General features: G+C 38.4%; 1 protein-coding gene across 9 annotated transcripts in view; it reads right to left on the reverse strand.

Moving 5' to 3' along the window:
* NTNG1 (netrin G1) overlaps positions 1–24,521 on the reverse strand; it is a 320,260-nt gene that overhangs the window by 32,552 nt on the left and 263,187 nt on the right. For 4 of the 9 annotated variants that reach the window (XM_073896222.1, XM_073896220.1, XM_073896221.1 and 1 more), the window contains one exon: positions 23,105–23,272. The exons of 3 other annotated variants lie outside the window; for them this stretch is intronic. In XM_073896222.1, the coding sequence (XP_073752323.1) occupies positions 23,105–23,272 (168 nt within the window). Of the gene's footprint in view, positions 1–17,619; positions 17,755–23,104; positions 23,273–24,521 lie in introns of all 9 variants that reach the window. 2 more of the 9 variants (XM_073896228.1, XM_073896224.1) reach the window with 2 other exon arrangements.

Raw genomic sequence — 24,521 nt, forward strand, 5'->3', positions numbered from 1 at the left:
TTTGGCCTTCTTCTTTTCTCTTCTAATTTCATGACCTAGATAGTTTGTTTCACCTCTCTAAGTCTGTAAAACTCAGAAAGTGATATATTCTGTTACAGGGATGCTGTGAAGATTAAATAGGATGATGCAAAGTGCTTGCCATGATGATGACGTTGGAATAAGAGTATTTCTTTTGTCATATCTGATCCAGGGACTGAATATCTGACAGCTGTTTATGGATGCTCTTTCCTTCTTTGAGGTATTAACTTGTGAAGTGACATGGGGTCAGCCACAGTTTGATGTCTTTTTTTGAATTTCTGACTGGCTGGAGGAATTGGTCAGAAAGTCTTTTCATGACCAGCTTGAGTGATTTTTTCCATGTGGAAAGACATGGGATTTTGCCTTGAATTGAATGATTTGCATCCTTAGAATGAGAGCCCGTCCCATTTGTTAACACCCTACCCTACATGAGATGCTACCTCTCAACAGTTTGTACGTTATGGCAAGGCCTCTCTGCGTGCTTCTAGGTGCCGACCTTGAGAGCTGGGAATCTAAGAGCATAGCTTGCTTGTTCCAAGTGAGCATGGGAGGACTAGCTGCTGATTCTGAGAAATAAATTCACTGCACATAGAGGGCAGGAAATAAACATTTGCTCCCGTAAGCGGATGATAAAGTGGGAGTGAAAGAGAGTCAGTAACCTTTGTCAGTCGAAGCTTGTTTTTGTCCAGAAGGCTCTTTCTCTGTTGTGTGGTAGTGTTTGTGTTCATAAACACTCCTATTAATGAATACTGAGGCTTGTTTCCATCCCACTGAAAGCAAACTGGCCCTGTAGCTGGGCAGTGGTCCAAGACTAGAACATCGCAAGCTCCTATTACCCTCCCAGTTTCAAAGGAGGATTGAGCTTAAAAATGTGTCTGTTTTGGACCTACAGCAATGAATTTGCATGGCATATTCGACAAGGAGTCAGATCTTTATCTTGGTTTTATAACAGCTCTATCACCTACCAATTTTGGTTTGAATGAATTAAACTCTCTGCCTTAGTTTCTTCATCTATTAAATGGGTATACTAGCACCTCTTTGCAGGATTACAGGGAAAAAGAATTGAAATAAAATGTGTGAAATGTTCAAGCAGGCTTATGGCGTGTTTATTACTGAAATATTTTTGAATGTAACTTAATTTATGAAGTGTTTATAATACAGGTGTATTTATTTGTAAGACTCCAGCATATTTCCCTGTATGGTATTCATCTTTCCTGCTATTAAAATCAGAGCAGTTTGAAAAGAAGGACATAGTCAGCAGGAAAAGCTTAACTACATTGCAGGAGCAGAATTGGACTTTATGCTGGCCTGAGGACAGCCCCCTGGGGGTTTTAGTCATGATCTCTGGTTGTGTTTTCAAACACATTTTTCAGTGAGTAATGCATACTCTTGTAGCTGGAAATGAGGCACCTGCTGAAGGAAAGAAAAGATCCCCTGTGAACTCCTGTCTTCTCTTGAAAAAAAATGTGTTTTCAGTGTCCTTTTTGACTGTCAGTTTCTGGATGTAGTTTTTAGACAGAAGTCCATGCTCTAAAGGAACATTATTTTCTGTACTAATATTAAATTTAGAGCTAGGAACAGGTAGTATTTGCCTTCTTGATTAAAAAGTACAAGACTATCTTTACCTCCAGATTTATTAACAAATGTGAAGTTGACTGTGCTATTCCACAGAACAATAAAATTCTAATTTGAATTTGGACACAAAAGAGAACTGTTTCTTCTGCCATACAAATGGCTAATGATGACTGTTGTTTTGAGAAGCTAAACTCATGCCAGAGAAGTGAGCCACAGGGAACAGAAGCTTCATCCTCTCACTCAAGGACCGATGGGGGATTATTCAAGAATCCCCAACAAGGTGGGGAAATTCAAGCATTACATAGATCTTGGTCACTTCCCCAGGACCAGGGGAGCAGACCTGTGATGTCAGATACCTCCTGAATATAGGACAGCCTTTCAATTCCTTATCTCTCCCACACCTCCCTCCCCCCAGTGAATTTCAGAACATCGGGGAATCTGTGTAAAATTCTCTGCCCACCACCCAGACTCTTCCCACTTTCCCCTGATGACTTCTGAGCACACATAATTAGTCATCTTGTCAAATATTGCTTAAAAATAACATTTATGATTGGAATTCCCATTTACAGGTTTAATGGCTCATTGACAGCTGCAAATCCTTCCAAGCTCTTCATCAATTGCCTTTACTTACCGAAATGTGCTTCTAGTAGAGCAATGCCAATAACAGCAATCATTTGTAGAGCTTACTTTGGCTCAGGAACTGTGCTCAGTAATTCACAAGCATTTCATTTGGTTTCCTGACAACTCTGTGAGATGGAATCATCTTTTCAGAGAGGCAAAATCTTAGGTCAGCTCCTGTTCAACACAGGACAAGGTGGGGCCAGGATTGCAACCACTATTCAAGACAGAGCTACTCAGCTAGAGTAGACCTAGAGTAGTTTCTTTAAAACTTCCCTTTAAAACCAGACTCATTAGGAGGGTGCTAAGTACTCTGGACAGGAGACTTTGTTTCATTCTATGATTTTATGTGCTTTACCCCAATCTCAAATTTGGTAACCTCCTAGAGGGCACAGGCTGTATAAATCTTGCTTTACATCTTATATAGCACCTATCATGATGCAGGCTTCATAGCAAAAGGTCAATAAATGTTCGGTTATGTGTTGATGAGTCCCTCAACTGAGTGTCTTTCCTCCTACCCTGCTCCTTTAGAGCTTGGTTCTTCTCACACCCTTTCTCCCTGTCCTGATAAATTCTTCCTCAACCACCGGGACATTCATTTAAAACATAAACTAATATTCCAATATAGTGTACAGAGGGAGGGCACATTTCAAAGGCACAGACTAAACCAAGATTGGCTGACCCTGGGAGCGAATGCCCCGTGAGCCTGTTGTGAGCGACAGTAACACTTCTCTTATGCTCTCCTTACTCTTTGGAGGTTCTGTTTCCTTCTCATTTTCACATTTTGTAGTGATATTGCTGGGACTGAGGAAGTATTAACTCATCTTCTGTTCCTCAGTGCCTTTGGTTCACCTTAAAACTTCAGCCTTCCTTCTTCAAGGGTGCTATGACATGTGGTTAAATTGTTACTCACATTATTTCTTTTAATCTTCTGCAGGAAAAAACAACCTTATTCCCTTCAAAGTAAGAATCTCAATTTGAGCATCTTTGTAGTATAAGAAGAGAAATCTGAACTTTGCTGAAAAATAGCACAAAACAGAAATTTGCCAAGAATAGAAAAAAAAAGTCTCCTGAGAAGTTCTAAAAAAAAGAAAAAAAAAGAGTGCTCTGAATGCATTTCTGACATACAAATCCCTAAGGGTGTCAATAGTCACCTAGCTGAAAATCGTCAAGTATCCAATGGGTCTGATGATGGCACAACAGATTATAAGTGTCCAATTGTCACTCCTGTGAAACTCGTTTAGGTCTAAGTACAGAACCCAGTCTGCTTTTGGGTTGTTTAGGGGGTCACCATAACTCAAGACCTGGCTAGCAGGCAGGCATTTTAGCTTTACAGGGTAATTTCCAGGATTTAGGATGATCCTAAAATTGACAAAGAAGTGCTGCTAATGGTAGGGTGAATTTAATGGATAAAAGTTTATAGTGAGGGCTTTATTTCTCTATTTGGAAACTGCAAAAATAAGAGGCACTGATTTTAGACAAAATCTTAACTAAAATTTTGCATTTACAGATGGCAATTAAGACTTGAAACAACCACAAGAGATGACACAATAAGTATCAAATCCCATTCATTGTTTAGTCTTTTTTTCTTTTCTCCAGGAAGCAGCCATGACTATGATCGCTTTCATTTTTATCATGTCATTTGTTTGTAACTTGATTGCTTTATTAAATTTGTTGATCCAATCCCCACCATTTTCAATGAAACTTTGAGGGCAGGTACTATCGCTTCTAGTTCTATTAATTCACAATGAGCCCTTACTGTATGACAGAAACTGGGTTAAATATCATTATGTTATTTAATTCTCACAGATAGTGAGGCAGATCTGATTCTTATTGTCATTTTACATGAGCAAATTGAGGCTGAGTAAGGCTAACTAATGGTACAGGACTGTAATTGTTGCACACCAAATGTTTGATTGAGTCTATAAGGATTTAGGCATATTAGCCTAAGGTGCAAATATTACATTTTGTTTCATTATCTTTAAACTTCTGTCATTGCCCAAATGTTCTTGCTCTTTTATCCCAAGATTTTAAAAATTAACAGGTGTTAATGTATTTTAATAATTCCACTCATTTTAAAAAACATAACTGAATATCAACATAATTTTTTGAAGAAAGAGGATAAAACTATCAGTGGGAATAAAGCAGCCATATTTTTATCTTTGTACACTTTCTTTCTCTTTGTCTTAGAAATATTTTATTGAGACAAGTATGCCATGAGGAAGTTGATTTTAAAAAAATGGTAATTGGGAACCTGATAAAATATACTTCAGAGTAATGCTAATCATGTGTGTCAAGATAAAGGAAATTAAGGTAGCTTAAGTTTTCAGTTCTCTTCAGAAAAATCAATTATAAAGCAGTTACGCTGCTGACACTAAACAATAAATCCCTGGATTTAGTTAATAAAAAAAAGCCTTCCACTTTTTGAAGGTTAGTTTTTTTTATTCAACAGAAGAAGCTCATAACATTGATTTTTTTGAGAAAGAAGGGGCTATTTACATCAGGTATCTTTAAATCCAGATATATTCTTGATCTTAGCCTGTATGGATTAGAAATCACTTGCCAGCTGGGGAATATGTTTTTATAAAGCTACACATGGTTTCCAGGGATCCTGGCCTTGGCTGAGTGCCTTCTTACCTCAGACTCTAATGAGGAGTGGCAAACTGGAACCCACCTGGCATTCGCTTGAGGTGCAGAATATCGAGTCAAATTCATGGCTGGCTGAAATCTCTCTGACAATGTGCAGTTACTGAAAATGTAGTTCTCAATCCTGGCTGCCGGTTGTTATTGCCTGGGGAGTTTTGTAAAATACAGATGCTTGGGCCTGCCCCCAGAGAATCATACTTAAGTATGTTAGAGTGGGGCCAGCGATAACTATTTCATTTCGATCTCAATTAACCTTTATATAGTCACTGAGATGTTCACAGCCTTGTCACTTTCTAGTTTTGGACGATTAGAATCTTGCTGTCATTCTTTCCCTTTTGTTCTCATAAAACCAATGACACAAAGGTTAAAGCCACTGAGAAGGAAAGTTTTTCAACAAGTGCGGTTCTGCTCATAGCTTTTCAAATGAGCAATTAATAATTCATAACAATTAACTGAGTTATGAGTTTCTCTTTCAATACGTTTCCGAACATGAATAGATTAAATGGTAATTGCCATCAAATTTTATGTTCTATTTCATGTGCCCAATAAAAGTTTATCTTTCGGAACTCACTTTGTATTTCCTTTTGATATATTCATAACCAAATGCAATATACTATATTAAAATATTTATTATTAACCTATCAAATATTAACCACTTTTAAATTATATGGATGAAAGAAAACAAATGGGCTACTTGTTTAAGTTTTCGTGATTCTCCTTATTTTAATATGATTTGGAGTTGTAGAGTACAAGTTGGTAAAAACGGATGTCATGAGATACTCTTTGAGTTTCTGCCCCTTATATAATTTTTTCTAAGGCATACGTAGGCCCTTGATTGCCCAACCACCAACATTCTGTGAACACTAAGTGATAAAAACAAGTAAACAAAACACCTGGGTTTTGGAATCAGCCTATCCCAAGGTTAAAGTCTGCACTTACCACGTCACCCTCTAAATTCTCAACTTTTAATGCAAGTATGCATACGAATCACCTAGAAATCTTGTTAAAATGCAGATCAGGAAGTCTGGAGTAGGGCCTGAAATTCTCATTTCTAACAAATTCTCTTGTGATGCTGATGCTCACACTTTCAGGTGGAAGAATCTAGATGACCCTGTGCAGGTTATTTAGCCTCTTGGAGGCCCAGTTCACTTATCCGTAAAGCAGGGATAACTGCTAATGGGATTTTATACAGATGAAACAAGTCAGGGTGAATGGCTTGGCGTAGTTCCTGGCACATGGCGGGCACTGAATAGTCGCCATTGTTATTATTAATTGTAATAATGAGAGCTCATTAAAGCCCTAAACAATTTTAAAGACTAAACAATTTTCATCTAAGACTTAAAATAAGTGCTAAGCTAGAATATGTCTAAGACTCCAACTCATATATAAGATTTTAAGATTATCGGCTGGAGTAGAGATTCCTGTGACCAGAAGAATGAGCTAGAAAAGTAGTACTGGAGGTCAGTCTTCTCAGATTCCAACAAGAGTCAGGGGCTGTTGGATCTGAGACCCTTCTTAAACTGTCAGCCTTTAGAGGGCAGGGAAAACATTTTAGTTGGCTTTGGTGCTGAAATTTAGCACAATTCCTGGCACATGGTTGGGCTTTAATATTTTAAAATGAATGACAGTATGAGTGAATGACAAGTGAGTAAATGAATGATTGCATGAACAAGTGAATGAATCAGAAAATCCTCTAGCCAGCCCAATTTGACAGGGAGGAGAACTTAAAAGATATTGCAAGACTCTCTTAAGTAGCCCTCTATCACCTTGGTTAAATTGAATTTCGTAACCAAAGATGAAATTTAAGGGTCTAGATTTCCTATAGGGTAGGTTATGATCTGACAGTCTCTAGTAAAAATGTGACTTCAGAAATTTCAAAGCCTGATATGATCGGATAGAATTTATATGCCATATCTATATGTCTATATGTAGTTTAGTATCCTTGGTGCAAAATCAGCAACTTTAATTTTTATTTTAATTAGAAAGAAGAGGGATGTGATATCTCAGTAAAGACCTCATAATACATCCGAATATCTTCCACATGGGCATTAGCAAAAGCTGGGTCAGCAAAATCATTGAAAATACAGCAATCGTGACATTATATCACTAATCCACTACCAGATTATCCTGGTAACAAGCACTCCTACAAACTCCCAAACTTTGTCTTTTTGTACTCAAAATCATGTGAATGATGTAGTGGTCCATATTATTGATTTTCATGATAAAGAATACAGATTAACATAAAACTAAGTCCATAGGGTCAAAGTATTAATTAAAAAGAGGTCTAAATGTGATTCTTAAAATAATTACATCAATATTTCATTATTTTTGCAGTTTTGTCTCTGAGACATACCCCCATTTTCCCCAAAGAGCTGTAGCTCGGAAGAAATAACTGCAATGCATAATATTAATGCTACACTTTTGCAGAATATGGGAAGGAATTCTGTTAAAAATACATTTTAGCAACTGTTTCTGTTTTAAAGCATCCACGGATGTCTGGATGATCTTGACTGCCAACTACGAGGATGAGTCGGTGATTGAAGTTGGATGCAGAGCAGATGAATCATGTGTGGGCCTGAATTTCTGTGTGTATGTGCCTCTTCTAGATGAAATGCAACTTCATTGAAATTTACATTGAGATAGTCAATTGCTGTGTGCTAATGCATGCCTCTTCTCCCCATCTTGCAGCAATGAAAAACTGGAGGTTGAGTATAATTTTTAAAAACAAAAAATTTGACTAAGATAGGATGAAGAGCACACAGCCCTTGAGTAGAGATGATCATGACATAATTCTATTCCTGAAAGTAGAGCCACGTGATCCAAAATGCCCTGGGTTCAATAGATGAGGTCACATTCAAAAGAGAATTGGACAGAAGAGGCAGGGGCTCATGGCACTGACATGCCCTTTCTTTAAATCATTACCTCTCTGAAAAACAAACTGAGGGTTCTCGAGGGGAGGGGGGTAGGGGGATGGGTTAGCCTGGTGATGGGTATTGAGGAGGGCACGTTCTGCATGGAGCACTGGGTGTTATGCACAAACAATGAATCATGGAACACTGCATCAAAAACTAATGATGTAATATATGGTGATTAACATAACAATAAAAATTTAAAAAAAAATTACCTCTGATATCAAAGCTGATGGTAAAAAAAATAAATTCTCAACAGGTTCTGTATGTATTTTTTTCCTGTGCTCTTGGTGTCGTAGCTGATATTATTACTATAATTCTCTCTCAGCAGAGCTTTTTGCTGATATTCAAGGTGACTGGTTGTTCCTGCAGAATGCAACAGAATGATTCCTCACACCAACATGAGCAATCCTGATTGTGTTATGGCCACCCTGACTTCTCTTTCATTAGTTGCTGATTGTACTGAATTGATGCTAAATTGACTTGGCTGGCTCGTAAGCCTGTAAATGCCTGGCACTGACTATGCCTGTGATCTTGTCCTGGAAATTGTCACAGCCTTCATGTTTCCGGAAATCCTAACATTTTTCTTAAGGTTAATTAGGACCTGGTAAATATGAATCGGTTAGACCAACCCCTTGTGATACCCACATCAGGATGGAAGACACACTTTAATGAAATGTGTGTGTGTGTGTTTTCTTAATGTTCTCTTCTGTCTTCTGCTTCTTATTCTCTCCACTTTATTAACCAGGTCCTCTGTTACCTCATTTCTAACTGTTGTGTGAGTTTGAAATAAATCAAACTATGGTCTGCAGGCCAAATGGAGCCTGCCTCCTGTTTACTATGGCCTATGAACTAAGAATGGTTTTTACATTTTTAAGTGCTTTTAACAGAGTCAGAGGGAGAATAATATTTCATGGTACATGAAAATTATATGAAACTTAAATTTCAGCATCTATAAATAAAGTCTTAATGGAACACAAACACACTCATTCATTTCAATGTCATCTTGGGCTGAGTTGGGGCTACCATAGCAGAATTGAGTGGTTGCAACGGAAACTGTAGAGCCCAAGAAGCCTGAAATAATTACCATCTGACCCTTCGTAGAAGAAGTTTGCTGACCCCTGGAATAAATCACCAAAGCCTGTCTCCATCTTCAAAGTAAAAATGACAAAAATCCTATAAAATGCTGCAGCAAACTCAATTCATAAATATTTGCTAATAACTGGTTTGCCATGTTCAGATGTTTGAGTTGGGGGAAATACCCTCTTTAAATCTCAATGTTTCTCTCTAAAATATAGAAAATAATCTTCACCTCCCTTGTAGAATGAGATAATGCACACATGTTCTTGACACACAGGATGTGTGCAATAAATAACATTTTTTATTATTAAAATAATAAAAATATTATTTTATTTAAATTACTATTAAATTATTTAAAAAATAATGATTATTCCTCAGAACTTGGTCCATAAGCAAGTAGGTCAAACCATCTGTGAGATTTCAGGATCATAGCATTTCAGAACAACAAGGAGCCTGAGAACATCCACGCCCTCTCCAGGATTTCACTGGAGATGCACAGAGAAGGCTGAGCACAGGGTAGCTGAGTAGCAGGAAACCTCAGACTGTCTGGAAATGGTCTGGAATTGCTATTACGTCCAGACGTGGGTTGCCATTACATCCAGTGGATAGTATATCCACTATCTGTATCTGTCTTATGCCAAACTCCAAAAATTCAAGAGCCTCAGGTTTAAATGGATATGATCCAACTGTGAAGGGCGCTCTGAACAACACACTCTTTTCAAGCTGCTCCAGCTTTTGCCTCTTAGGGTTGCTCCAAATGGAGCCATTAGTGGAGTGAAGAGTTAAAGCACTTTCCACAGGGTGAGTGTCAGCCTGGGACCCTCCTGCTCACAGGTGGCATCGGGTCCCTGATGTATTAGAGGTTGGTGGGCTTTTGTTACCAATCCCAAATTAAAGTGATGTTAAGAATGGAAGGGAAACAGGACCGGAACTGGAAAGTGATGGCTATTAGTGTGACTGAGTGCCATGGCCTCGTCCTGCTGAATCAGGAAAAACTTCACAACTAGGAGCAATCCTGGGGTTTGCTCTTCTGGCTGACAAAATGAGCCTTTTTTCCCCAGGAGGACTACCTGGCATATTTGTAATGCCTACAAATTGCCACTTTTATCTTCTGTCTTTCTAATATTTTCCTTTTTAAATTACCTTGGGGAGGCTCCTACTGGTTCTGTTTAACGAGCACTTCCTTCCCACCCTTAGGAGTTGAACAACAGTAACATCAAGTGCCCTTCCAACTATTTATTTTTCATCACTGTTATGAATGTGGTACTCAGCAAGGGAAATGAGACTGTTGTTCAAGTTGCTAGCAAGGAAATTAAAAACTTGGATCCAGTGACGCCATTCATGTTCAGTGATAGAAGTGTAAGAGCCAAATGAATGAAATCATATGTCTGGGACAGCAAGTGCTCTGAAGCAACACTGACATCCTTGTTTAAGTGACACGCCACCTGTCAATGGATTCAAAATGCGAGGTCAACTGGTGAAATGTGAACTGGATGTTTTAATGTAACACAGAAAATAGCGGGAGAGAGCAACTGGAGGCAATTGAAAAATTACAAGTTAGGTTCAAGGTATTTGTCCAGGGAGGTATAATCTTCATTTCAGAAAGGCAATTGGAAGCATCATCTTAATGATCACAAGTTGTCAGGCCTATAGACGTTAATCTCATACCAAAAAATGAAAAAGAAAAAAAGAAAAAAGAAAAGAAAGCCTCCTGATCTATAGTAGCAGAACCAATTAATCTCTAGATAAAAAGGATTTATGGAATCCTTCTCTCCATACTGGTGAGAAGTATGAGAGTCTACCTGTTTGAAAAGAGAGATGAGAGCACGGAGGACAGCTGAGTGGCCGAACTGGCTCTTAATACAACTTGAGCTGGGGTCTCTCTACACCTTCCCTTGGCCCATGTGATTGGTCTGAAAGAGTCAAGAAGCTGGAGAGGTCCCAGAGATCTTTTCACTCAACTGTTCATTTAAGCAGAAACTCTCCAAAAAGCATCACTCATAGGAACCTGTCCAGCTTCTCTTTGCACTTTTTCAGAGTCTGGGGATTTATCATGACCAAGGCACTCTACTGTATATTCTTAGACAGCTGGAGAGAATAATTGTTGGAAAATGCTAAACTGAAACCCACCTCTCTCTTTCACCCATTGGTCTCCATTCTATCTTCCTGAAGCAACATGTCCACCTGTTACATAATAGCCCTCTGAACCCTGGTCGACATCTGCAGTGTGTCAAGTCATATGCTTACCAACCTGCTTCTGCTGGCTTTATGAAAACCCCTTAATCAAAGACCGAGCCCTCCTACATCACTGTCAGCTATGTTAGAATGCAGTGTCCAAGGACTAGACTCTTGATGTGGGCTGTTCAGGGCACGTGTCAGAAGGACTGTAACTTCTTTTGGTCTTCGTTCAGTCTGAAATTGTGTTAGTTTCTTTGCTGCTCATGACATACATCTGTCTAGAATTGAGTTTGAAGGTGAGCTAAAATTGCCCCATCTTTCTCACCTGAACAACTGTGAACACAACTTTATACCATCTTGCATTTTTGCAATTTTTACTTTTTAGCCTTAATTTGCAGCAGTGTTTAGCACATAGTAGGGACTAAATAAATGTTTGTCAAACCCCATTGGAAACCATTGTATAGCTATGCTGGTTATTTTGGAAGTCTCCTATTTTCTCTAGGTAGCCTATTGGGAACAATTTGCGCTTTTATTTCTAAAAAATCAATGTGTGTGTGTGTGTGTGTGTGTGTGTGTGTGTGTTTTAAAAAGTATCGAGGATCTTACTTTTTTCCCCTAAGTATATTTTTAATAATTCTTAAGGTTTGGGACAATGTCCCTTGTGGGCACCTGGGTGGCTCAGTCAGTTAAGCGACTGCCTTCGGCTCAGGTCATGATCCTGGAGTCCAGGGATCGAGTTCCACATCGGGCTCCCTGATCAGCGGGGAGTCTGCTTTTCCCTCTAACCCTCTTCCCTCTCATGCTTTCTGTCTCTCATTCTCTCTTTCTCAAATAAATAAATAAAATCTTTAAAAAAAAAGTTTTTATTAACATTCGTTCTCTTACACGATACTACCATCTCTGTACTACCCCTGAGTGGGGTACTAGTTTTCTGACTCCTTCTTCCACTCTTTTTAGTGAAGAAATTCTTATCAATGCAAGTCAACAATTAGCAGAACACATCTTTATGTAAATATCTTGATATTTGAATTCCTTCATTTTGGAAGATTACAGAGCATTTAGATTCTCTACTTTGGCTTTGAAAAATATGTTTATCTTCTAAATGGTTGTGTAGTCTGTAATACACTCTCACAATACCTTTTCTATAAGCTCTTTGGTCTTGACTGAAAAATATCTCCCTGTTTCTACCTTCTAATTCACAATGCAAGTCTTTACCTTCTTGACACATGGCACTCTTTTCTGATCTACTATGTATTTCTTTTTTCTCTTGCATATCTTTACTCCAAGCATGAGTTACATTCCATCTCCATGATACCCACATATTTATGCTTGGCATTAAAAATTGCCATTCTCAATGATTATTGTGGTAGGCAGCATCAGCTGTCCTTGTAATTTGTTTTTTCTTTTTTTTTTTAACATGGCAAAAGGGACTTTATAGAGAGATTACATTAAGGACCTTGAGGTAGAGAGATTCTCCTGGATTATCTGTGTGTGCCCAAGCTAGCCATCTGAGCCCTTAAAAGTGGAGATCTTTTCCCATCCATGGTCAGAGAAAGATGTAATGATGGAAAAAAGGCACAGAGAGATGGGAAGTTCCTGGCTTTGAAGGTAGAGGAAGGCGGCCATGAGCAAAGGAATATAGGTAGCTTCTAGAAGCTAGTAAAGGCAAGGAAACAGATTTTTCCCTAGAGCCTCCAGAAGGGTACATAGCTCTGCCCACAACTTGATCTTAGCCCAGTGAGATCCTTGTTGGACTTCTAAATACAGAACTGTAAGAAATACATTCTCGTTGTTTTGAGCCACTAAGTTTGTGGCAGTTTACTGTAGCAGCAGGAGAAAACGAATAGTTACTGTGCATTCTCTGGGAAGGAAAACATCTAAACCATAGAGTTTTGTTCCACAAACCTTTCCTTATTCTCCTGAGAATAACTGTTGTCTTTTTTTTTTTTTAAATCTGTGGTTTGCCATACTGTCTGGTTTTAGAGTTTTATAAGGGTATTTTCACAATATTCTACTCAAACTTAATTAAAAATTTTCTTGATCAGACTATCGAGCCTTCTACTAAACACGTTTTTCTGTTCTCAATAATATATGTACTGATTCCTTCCAAGAACCTGTATTCTAGGGTTATTGGGATATTGTAGGCCATGGCCCAGCAACTGAATCTCAGCCTTCCCCTTGTTATATGTACTTAGTTCTTGATTTCCTACATGCTCTGTTATCTTCCAAAATCATAACACTGACCCTATGTCACCAAAGCCTTTGACTTTAACCCAAATATTTAGACTATAAGTTCTTTTGAAAGCACCATTCATATAAACTAGGTAAAAATGGGGGCTTGTTGGTAGCTTTCATATGCATTTAATATATTTATTTTACATCCTTATATATCCTCCAGGAAAACAACACACCTCCTCTTCAGCCTCATTGGTTTTATGTGTGGCTATTTCCATTCCGTTCTCCAAACCAAAACATCACAAACCTCCTCTATGTCCAATCTCCTTAGTGCTGCTGACAAGTTTTTCATTACTTCCCAATACATGTTAACCCTCCATATTTTATGTGAAGCATGGGATGTGGCTTCCTTTTGCGAAGGCTTAGCTTTATTCTCTGGGAAGTGGCTCATCCCTCTTCACTAATTTCAAGGGGGCACAGAAAAAAAAAACCAAACAACAAAAACACTGCCTCTCCTCAGTGTTTCATAGGAACCTCAACACTAATTTTGATTCTGCTTGGTCTCCTTGAAATCTTTTTTTTTTCTGCTTTCTTTCCTGGATTGGGTTTACCCCATGCTGTCTAAAGACCATTCATTCTGATGGTTTTCAAGTGTTTCACCTTTTATGTCAGAGAGACCAGCTTACATTTATGGAACATACAACAGGTGGCCCCCTGAGGCAGAAGGTTAACTTATGAGCCTGACGCTCTTCATTTACTCTGCAGAAGCCACACCATTGTTTTTGGAGTCAGCTTTACTTCAATCTCTTAAATCAGCCTTGCCCATAATCAAGGGCTTTTTAGAAGTTCCTAGGTCAACAATTTGGAATTTCAATCGTGGCTAATCTTGCTGCATGTTCTGCACTATCATTGTACAATAAGTTTTAAACACGGCTTTTCCTAGCATTTTGATACATCAACATGTGCTTGGAATTAAATAATTGAGTGCTTACTATGTACCATGAGGCCCACATTCATTATTTTCCTTGAATCTTCATGATTACGAGATGTATCATGTCCTAGTATTATCCCCATTTTGAGATTAAAAAAAAAACAACAACTGGGCTTAGAGAGTCTAAGTCTTGCAGCAAGTAAGAGGTGGAGATGGAATTCAAGCCCAGGGCCTAAGTGTGTCTGCTTACTATGTAGCCCATGGCTCACAGCCAGCACCATTGCCTGCTCTATCTACCACTGCTTTCTTCTTGGCATTGGTTTCTTGTTGTCGGTTTAATCACTGCCACTGATAATGAGGTTAACCCAAGGATGCATTCAACTCAGTAGAAGTGTGTGTGTGTGGGGGGGGGTGGAGGGAAGAGAGAGAGAGATTGACTTTGGGGCATTTTTTTGGAAGGGCATTTTTGAGGGCATTCATGTGTGTGCAGACATGGGAGGGATATGAAAAATACTTGTCAACCTGTAATCGTCAACTAATTAGAATGAGCATCTGTTATAACACTGGTGCTGGAGGCACCTTACTATGACGGGCGTTACCCCATTAGTTGGTGGATCTTAGGGGTGGTCTGAGAGATCCCAGGGGAAGGCACTTAGGGATCCTCATACTGTAGCCATTTATCAACTGACCGCAGAAATTTCAATATTTTTGCATAGAATAGCAGCCCTATATGGGTGGATCTGAGGGAAGGAAAAAAGATTTCGGAGTGAGATAAAGCTATTGCGTCCTCAAAGGTGTATTTGAAATACGTTAAATTGATGTAACAAATCAAGTGTCATCCTGTTCCAGTCCTTCCTTTACAGAGCAGCCAGAATAATCTTTCTAAAACAAATTCTGACCATTTCATTCATTCCTCTGTCTAAAACTGTATGATGGACCCCGTGTCTGTCTCCTCCCAGATAAGAAACTCCTCAGCTTGGTGTTCATGAAACCATGTGATCTGGTCTCTGGTTGCCTTTTGAGCATATTCCCTCCCTCCCAACACACACACACACACACACACACACACACACACACACCCCTTATCCTCCCAACGTATCAAAACTATTTGATATTTCTGGAACACAGTGTGTTAACTCACGTACTTTTGCTCAAGAAGTTCCATCCTGGAAATCTCCTACTAATCCTTCAGGACTGAACCAAACATTGCTTCTCTGGGAAGCTCACTTCTATCTGGGCTTCACTAAAAGCACATACATAGCTTTTTCTTAGTTCTGGTTGCCCCTGTCAAAACTGTCGTGTTGTATGTCAGCCTCTCACTTCAGATTGTGAACTCCATGCCCATATGTCCACAGCAGCTATCTTTCTTCATCCTTGCAGCCTCTACTCTTAGTTCATTGCCTAATTCATGGTAGGTACTCAAGAAATACTCAAGAGGATAGAGCATAAAGAATTTGCTTCCATAATCTCACTGATCCATACATACCGAGGATGTGAGGTGCTGGAGCTGAGGTACAGAGGGTTTTGTGCATCACACAGCCCTTATATGGTAGGGCCACATATAATCCAGTCTTCTAATTCCAGAAGGGAAAATTTGGTGACATTGTACCTTTTTATAATACTCCAATAATTAATCCAGAAAAATCAAGGTAGGACCTTTTTGGGATATACCTCCCCTAAGACTGGATTAGTTTCCCTCTCTAATGTCTTTCCCTGGTTACACCTATTCATTAGGTCCTGCATCAGGAAGTTTACATGAGCCTTTCTTTTTGAGAAGAGTGTCTTAATTGCAAAGTCTCCTTACAACGTATGCCTTGAGTCTTGGGCTGGTTTGGGTCCTTCCTCTGTCTGTCCCTCCTTCTCTCCTCTTGACTGTTGGCTTTCTCTGGTCCTCCACATCCAGATGTTCCAGGACCAATGACTCTCCTTTGAATTCTGGTTCCTCGCATGGTCCTTGGGATCCACCAAGTCATCCAACCCCCTAAGGTGTTTTCTAGGAATCTATGGCAAGTAGGACTTTTAAACCATGACCTTATGCAGAGCTTATGGACAGATGTGCTGCCTATTTGTCTTTTAACGTTCCTCTCCAGTATGGCTAGAGATGCTCACCTCCAGCTCCGGGGTCCCATCTTAACCTTGGCATCCTCGATGCTAGATTTCTCAAACTATCGCCACAGTTCTTTGCTGCCCATGGCAATAGTATGGCAGTAAATTTCACTTTCGCTTTACATTGCGTAGAAACGTAGCTTACAGATGACTATAAATTCCACAAGTAGCCAGTGAAATATTCTGTATAGTCTTGGAATTGGCTTTAGACAGTTCCTGCATGCTGACATTGTTTTCAAGTGAAAAGTAAGCAAAGGAAGGTCCAGAGCTGTGCTGTCCAATATGGTAGACATATGTGGCTATTAGGCCTTGCAATATGGTCAGTCCTATTTGAGATGTTCTGTAAGTATAAAACACGCACTTGATTTCAAATATAGTATGAAAAAAATGTAAAATGTATCCTTAATAGTTTTGATGTTGATTATATGTTGAATGATGCTATTTGAGGTATTTAAAGGTTAAATGAAATAAGTTGTTAAAATCAATTTCTTCTATTTATCTTTACTTTTTAAATGTGGATAACAAAACACGGAAAATTCCATATGTGGCTTGCATAATTTGCTATTTGACTGCACTGCTCCAGAGGATTTGCCTGGTGGCTCTTTAATATTAGTAAGCTAAATGTGTACAGATAGACTAGAAAGTTAGCGCATAATGAAAAAGCAGAAAAGGTTATGAATGACAGAAGGAAGCTTCTGCTCAGATTTTTAAATTTCTGTTCCCTGAATACGCTGACATGCCACCTGCCTGACAAGCTTTTAAGAAGGTCTGATAATCCCCAGAGAAATGAGGTTGAACCAAGTGGCATCTGTCTAAGGCTCGCTGCATGGTTCCTAACCTCAGAGGCTTAAAATCAATATTGATTTTTGTCATTTATTTTACCCTGGCATTTAAATATCCCTTAGATTTATTGCCTTCAGGTTTTTGGGTAAGATTCAGCAATGGGTGTGATAGCAGGGGTGGTGATAAGTTATGTAGATACCATTTAATTTATGAACTCTGGAGCTCCGGGGTAGTTTTCAGTTCAAGAAATATATTAACCACATACACATCACCCTTCATTTTGCAGTGAGAATTTCCAAGCTGGGTCCCTATTGTGCCCCTTAATTTATGGTCTGGCCAGGTACCTGGATCTGAGCGCAATATTTCAATATAAGTTTCTCCCGCATTCGGAGGGGAAGAAGACGGGCTTCAAAGAAGCCAGCTGGACAGCTGATGGATTGCTCGCTCTCTCTCTTCTATGTAGGCTGGGGCCTTAAGTAGCTTTTAAAGCTTGTCAGTGGTTTGGGTCTTTTTCTGCTCTGAGAAGCTGTACGCACTGGCCTAGACAAGCGGAATCAGCCATGCTGCAGCAGGCAGAGGGCAGCTCCCAGAGTTACTTACGTTGACAGCCGGAGTGCCAGGAATTTCCTGGCAGACACTCATCACACTTAGGCCCTGTTGTTCCCGTCTTACACTCACAAAATCCTGAGCCATTACAACGATCATGGACTGAGCCCAAAGGGTTACAATAACACTCTGTAGAAACAAGACAACACACAGGCTGGAGACAAGTCTGCATGGCTTATAGGTTATCAACACAGGAGCGTCACTTAAAAGCATCGCTTACTTAAAGGAAGATGTCCGCTAATGAAATGCTTTGGCAAATAGGGCGATTTTGGCCCTCTGTATGGATTTCTCCGCCTGCCATGATGCCATTTTTATGATATGGGAGGAAATTAACTGAAAACTTTCGAGGAAATAAGACATCATGTTCTTCATGGCTAACAGATCATAATAGAGATTCCATTTGTTAGGGCATTTTTAGATGGTTTAATGAACACCATGAGAAGTTTGTATATCAAGTATAAATCAATATGCCATCAGTGTAACATCTGTTTTAAATTATTCAAATAGGCTTATCTGTTACACTCAATATTTGAGAACTGCTGAACATTGTTCAAGTGCAATATGAATGCACTTTGTTCTTTCAAAGGCATTTTTACTGTATGATTTGGGAGAGCACTTTAACTTGTATGTGAGGAGCCTGTAGATGTTGTTTAGATGCTAGGCATGTTAGTAGGGTTTTCACGCAGCCTAGATTAACAATCATGAAAGAAAAATAAAGTTTGTAAATTTCAACATAGGCATAATTTGAGACATGTGTTTTTTAGGACAATACAACTTTTGTCTAGTAAAAAGTAAATAGAATATTTTCTCGATGACTTACACATTCTTATACACAATATTTTTGCTTCGGAAGCTCTATTTTGCTGAAAGGCTGAACCTGATATGGGAATTGCTTAGGTTTCCATTAGTTTGAAAGGCAACAATGGCTAGTTTGCAGCTTTTGGAATTTGGGGGCCAAGGTTTCTTTCCTCATTACCCTACTGTATAATCTGGGCAAGCCTCTCTGTCACTCTGTTTCCTTTATATCAAAATACCCCGTTAAGAGGTTTTCTTTTTAAAAACCAAATAAAATACCGACAAACCAACCAAGAGAAGCCCCGAGAACTTCAGCTTATAAGCATCAAGTTTAGCGTTTTAGATTGGCAAAAGAGATTCAAGCTTTAACATTACAAAGAGGTCTGGAGGTTTGGCTCTGTTTTTGTCACTGGGATTAATTTGACAATTTTGTCAAAGAATGTAGAGGGTCTTAGAATCATGACTTATTTCATGTTGATTAAGTCAGTTTTTGAGTTCAGCATTATTGTGATACAAACCTAAGACTAATAGAGACATATGGAGGGAAAAATAAAACTAAATAAACTAAAATGCTCCCTCTTTGCCTGGCTTGGTTTGTGCTTAATAACTAGAGTTTTATTTTAAGTGTGCATTTTTTACTTTAATGTGTGTGTATATGGGAGTTGTTTTTTAAAACAGTGATTTTGTTGTGGCTTTTAAAACGTTGTGTGTACATTTATATTATAAGTATATATTTATAACTACTCAACATTTACTTTGTTTCTTACTATTTAAAGTGTATAAGTTGACAATGAGTCACCAACACTTCGTAAACCAAGGAGTAGAGTTATATCTGGCCAACATGAATTCATGTGCTACTCTAGTCAATTAGCTCACAGCAATTATATTAATATAAGGGTTTGGATGCAAAGAAGGTAAACAAAATTTTTTAAAAATGTGGAACATCTACACCATAGGATATCCCAGTAGTTGTCACAGGAAAAAGTGATGAAGTGTAGTGTTATTCAAACAGTAATGAAAATAAGTGACAAGGAGGGGTGTGGTCTACACGACACTTTATGTACAAATAACTTAGTTTTTTAAAAAATATCATTTGTGGGACCACAGTCAATGGTAGATATTGGTGGTGGCCTTAGAGTATTATATTTTATTCATGAAATTAGAAAGAATATGCAGGACTATTAGGCTAAAACAACATGAAATATTTTTGGAGGTTTGATTAAAAAGTTATACTACAATTGATTTATAGGTATTAGAAGTGTTTTATCTATAGAAGGTACCTCTGGTTACCTGATCTTGGGTTTCAAGGGGTATAAAAAATAATACAGCCTAATTTGAGATATGTTTAATAGTAACTGCTGAGCCCTGTGTTTCATTCTGATGTCAAACTTGTTATCAGAGATTATTCGCAGTGATTACCCAAGGTCATGAACCACATATCCTCTAGCTTCCTGCTTAATGCTTGAGTTTATATGAAACAGAAGCATGCAAAGGTGTCAGCTTCATGTAATTGCTGCGTCATACAGGGTAATTACATGCATCTTTGGAGACATGGCTGTGCTTGGAATTTGTATGAAAATGGGTAAGTTCACCGGTAGTCACAAAGAAGCAATCACTGTGGAAACACGGAATAGTCTGCATTTTATATTTGCCATAATATAAAATGATGCAAATAGTTTATGACATCTATTTCAGTGCAGTCTACATTTTGTCAAAGATAGGGGCTATTCCCTTATAACCAGGGTGGTGGATTTCACTGTCATTTGTTAAAGAAATGGCAAAGTGCCTTTCTTTTCCTCAGAATTAGAGAAGACTTAGATGAAGTTCAAATTTTCCAAGATTGGTGCTTAATTCTGTGAAAGTGAATTAGGTCAATATCCATTCATTTTCATTTGTGCTTTCTATACAAAAAGGTATTAAACTCTCAATTACTTGTGGTGTATGCTCTTAAATTTAATTCTCAGTCCTGCCTCAAGCTTCTTGGGGAGCTGAACTGTGGAAAACAGGGAATGGGTTCATGCTTTTCCATAGGGCAAACCTTGGCAATAGGGAGCCACAGGCTACCAATGGCCCTCAGAGAGCAAACTCCAGCCTTAGCCTGGTGGATAGGCAGCCCTGATACCTCAAGTGGGAAAAGCAAAATCCATAGCTCTTGTAGGAAATTGTTATTGATTCATGGTATGCATGTATAGACTCAAGACAAAAGATAGACTGTGACATATGCCAGCTAGCCACATTTTTCAATTTATTCTTTACAAGCCATTTTACCCCTTAGGAAAAGGGCAGCAATTTAAGGAATTCTGGCACGTGGGGAATATTATAGCTAATTTTAATGGTACCTAAAAATTCTCATCTTTGGGTTTACCGATTTATTTGGTTTGAAGAGTATAAAATACTGAATAGAAACATGTTTGTTTCAACGAAATAAAATTCCCCAAAGATTTGTAATTTTAACCAATGAACTTTCTAGAAATGGAGAAAACAACTGCTTTTGATTTTTTTTATGTAGGAAAAAATGGATATTAAGCTTTCCATATTTCATCTCTAGCTCTTGCCTTTTAAAAGACAAAAGCTAAATAGGCTGTCTTCCTGTCTGGATATAATCCAACATAGATTTACGACACAACTATACCTCCTAAAATTGAATAGGAAGTGCAGATTTTATAGTTCATAAGGTTATTTTAGGACTGGAAAAAGGCCAAAGTTCATAAGAATAGAATATTCTGAGTAAAACATTGGGATATTGTTGTTACCTATTAAATATTATATGGAATAAAATCTTTTCTTTTAGGGCCTTTTCTTTGTTCATTTAATATAATATGAAATTAACACTGTAAAATATTTTAATCTTCGGCATTTTACATAAATGATTTTTATTCCTCTGTTCCTATTTATTTTACCTTTTCTCTTGTTTCCATATTTATAGTATGACATTTATATACTTTGACAAATGACATTCAGTGAAATGTGACTCTGCATTCGAAATTCTGACAGCTACATGTCTTTTGGGTTATTAATAACCTCAAATCTTTGTAACCCCAGTAGTTGTAAAGGCAACTGAACTTCTGTTCGCAAGCTCATAGTGGAATTGTTACTGTCATCCAAAAAAGCGTACCATAAGTAGAAGTCTGACAAGCTTAGTTTTGCTAATTATGTCAGGATATTTGGGAGAAGGAGTTCAAGCTTTGAAGTCAGAAAACTAACTCTTCACGAAACCTATATGATTTGGGTCAATTTGCCTTACTTTTCTCAACTAGAAAATAGAGGAAATTATCAGTGGAATACTTACCCCACAGTTTTGTTAATGAGGTTTAAGTAGAAAAAACATATCTGCAAGTGAGTTCACAGTTTACCAAGTGTTTCCTGTGTATCCCATATGATCCCAGTGTGACCAGGAGTTCTGAAATAACTTACCTAAAACACACAGCTATTAAATAGCAAACTGGGACATGAACCCAGCTCTTCGGCCTCTAAGTCCAGTGATTTCTCCACTAATTCACAAATAATAAATAAGGAGGCACTTTGAAAAATAGAACATATTGTAGATATAAACAGTATTACGTAAACTTGGCCTAACTGAATTCAAAACAACTTGTATAGCTATATTATGTGATCCTGGGCAAGTGGCTATATGACCTTGACAATCCAATCAGAAAACAGTGACCCCAGAATTGCAGGTTAATTAGATTTCTTTTTTGATCAAAAAGACTGCCTGCCATTTTTCAGCATGTGTTTTCTATTTAAATTAGTCTCTATGTGCAAAATTCTATTTTTAAAATTAGTTGACTAAGTCGTTACCTGCTGGTGAGGTAACAGATATGCACATACCCTTGACCATTTCAAATATATGCGTTTCTTCAAAGTAAATTGTGAAGTGAAATTCCATTTATTATTTCTTATTTTTCCATCAGCTCCCTTTCTTAAAGATGGGTTCCGCTACGCAAAAGGTAGGAGAAACTTTTTTGGGTGGGAAGGGCAGGTTCTCTCCAGTTGACCTGAGCAGTAGTCATGGTGGGTGGGGGAGAGTGCTCGAGAGAACCCTGTGGACCCAGTTTTCCAGAGCTTATTTACCTTGTTAGCTAAGAGAATTAACTGCTTACAATAGCTTTGAGAAATTGCTTCTCCTTTGGGGGGATATAAGAAAATTAAATAAATGGAATTTCGTTACTATGGATGGAAAAGTCAGGCAAACTTCTATATTACCAATTGCTAATGGCTTTCAATTCCAAATGGCAATATTTTTAATCAATCGATATTTGTTGGTTACCAGTTATATGCAAGAGTTTATCCTAATTTCTCATAGCTATAATTAAACCCCATATAGTGAGTTTCCCTCTTAAAAGTTGAATGCACAACTTAAGACTTTATCAGTTTGATATTACCAGGTTTTAAGATTGCATGCAAAAAAAAAAAAAAGGAAGAAAGAATAATAGAAAATTCTTTATCTTCTAAACATGATTTTTGGCTCACCATCTTTAAAGCAACAATAACATAAGGATTCAGGATATATATCCCCCAATTCAACCAGCACAAGAGAATTTTAAGTCTACCACAAGGATGTTTTCTCCATTGAAAAAGTTCATTCTGGCTCAGCCGTGGTGCAACTCAACAGCCTCTTCACCTTAAATAGCTCCCCATAGCTCGAAAGGCACAGAACAAAAGCTGAAATTATAATGGAACTGACCTATGCACACATTCTCATCGTCCAGCTGTGCAGAAGCATTTCTGAAGTAGCCCAGCCTGCATAACTCACAGTGCTGCCCTCTAGTGTTGTGTTTACAGCTCACGCAAATGACTGTATTGAGCAGATCGATATAACTGCATCGATTGGAGTGGCCGAAGCATTCACAATCTTGCAAGGAAGAACAGAAATGTATACAGAGTGTATACAGCAGCAGAGTCACAGCACACTACATGCTTGGATAAAATGAGGAGTGGAGAAGAGATGGTGGAATGGCATTACATCTATGTGATGCAACATGACACATGGCAACCACAGGTGGTGGTGATTGGCATGGAAGTAGCATCTGTTTCAAGCAAGATAGAAAGGTTGGACACTCAGAACATGACTGGAGAGTGCTAATTCTTGGCATACAGTATGAACAGAAGCATTTGCAGGTGTACACCTTTTAAAATTTGGGAAGGCTCAGTTGCCATTGATGCAAAAGTCTAATTTTTGCACGTTGAGAAATTTACTGTCTTGGTGCCACTTCCCCCATTTTTTCTTCATATTTGCACTCTTAAAAAGAGGGAGGGAAGTATGTGAGCATCGAGGGCCTGAGCCTACCATTACCCATGACTCCTCTGTTTGGAGTATCTTTTATGTCAAGACAGTAACTTGGTCAGGATTTCCAGAAATTATGGCAAATTTCACAGGGATCTAGACAACTAAACAGTTCTCTCTTTTTGTTTTTTTCCAAATGCTAAGAGGGAAGACAGCTTTTGTAAGCCTTTCATCAGGCCACATCTGATGTTTATCTGTGAGAGAAAATATAAAAAGCAGGGAGAAGATTTGTATGGGAAAAGTGCTCTTAAGATTTCCTTTTCACCCAAGTTTCAAGCTAAGTCTGCTACAAAAGAAGGATTAGGCAGCTAATGATTAGGCAGTACCCTCAGATTTCCTTTTCTTTGTTTCCCCAGAATGTTGGAGATGCCTCTGAGGCTGAGGCTTGAAGGTGGGAAGAACTAGACAAGGAGATGGGGAGAGGAGAGCAGGTGGGGAAGGGTGGAGAGTGACTAGATTTTCTCTCTGTTGCATCTCAGAGAAGCAAGAAGTTGTTCATCTAACTCAGCGTTTTTCAAAGAAGTGGTAAAGACAAAGCCTTCATGGGTGGAAATAAGTATCAAATCAGACGGGAAAAAAAAGGTGGGAGGAGTAAGTGTGTGGGGAAGCTAATTTGTCTTGTCAAAATATGGGAGTAGGCCTACCTGGACATTGATGAGGAAGGTCAACTGTGATAGTAAACCTTGTTTGTCTAGTCTAAAAATGCTCCTCTTATGAAAAGTCTGGCTTTTATTTTACCTCACTATGAAGCCAAACACAGCCACTATTTGAGCTCATTCATTCATTCATTCATTCAGTAAATATTTTATGGGGTTGA

The sequence above is a fragment of the Callorhinus ursinus genome, unplaced genomic scaffold, assembly GCF_003265705.2.
Source record: "Callorhinus ursinus isolate GAN/ISIS: 27379988/994484 unplaced genomic scaffold, GSC_fseal_2.0 scaffold9, whole genome shotgun sequence".
Lineage (NCBI taxonomy): Eukaryota > Metazoa > Chordata > Mammalia > Carnivora > Otariidae > Callorhinus > Callorhinus ursinus.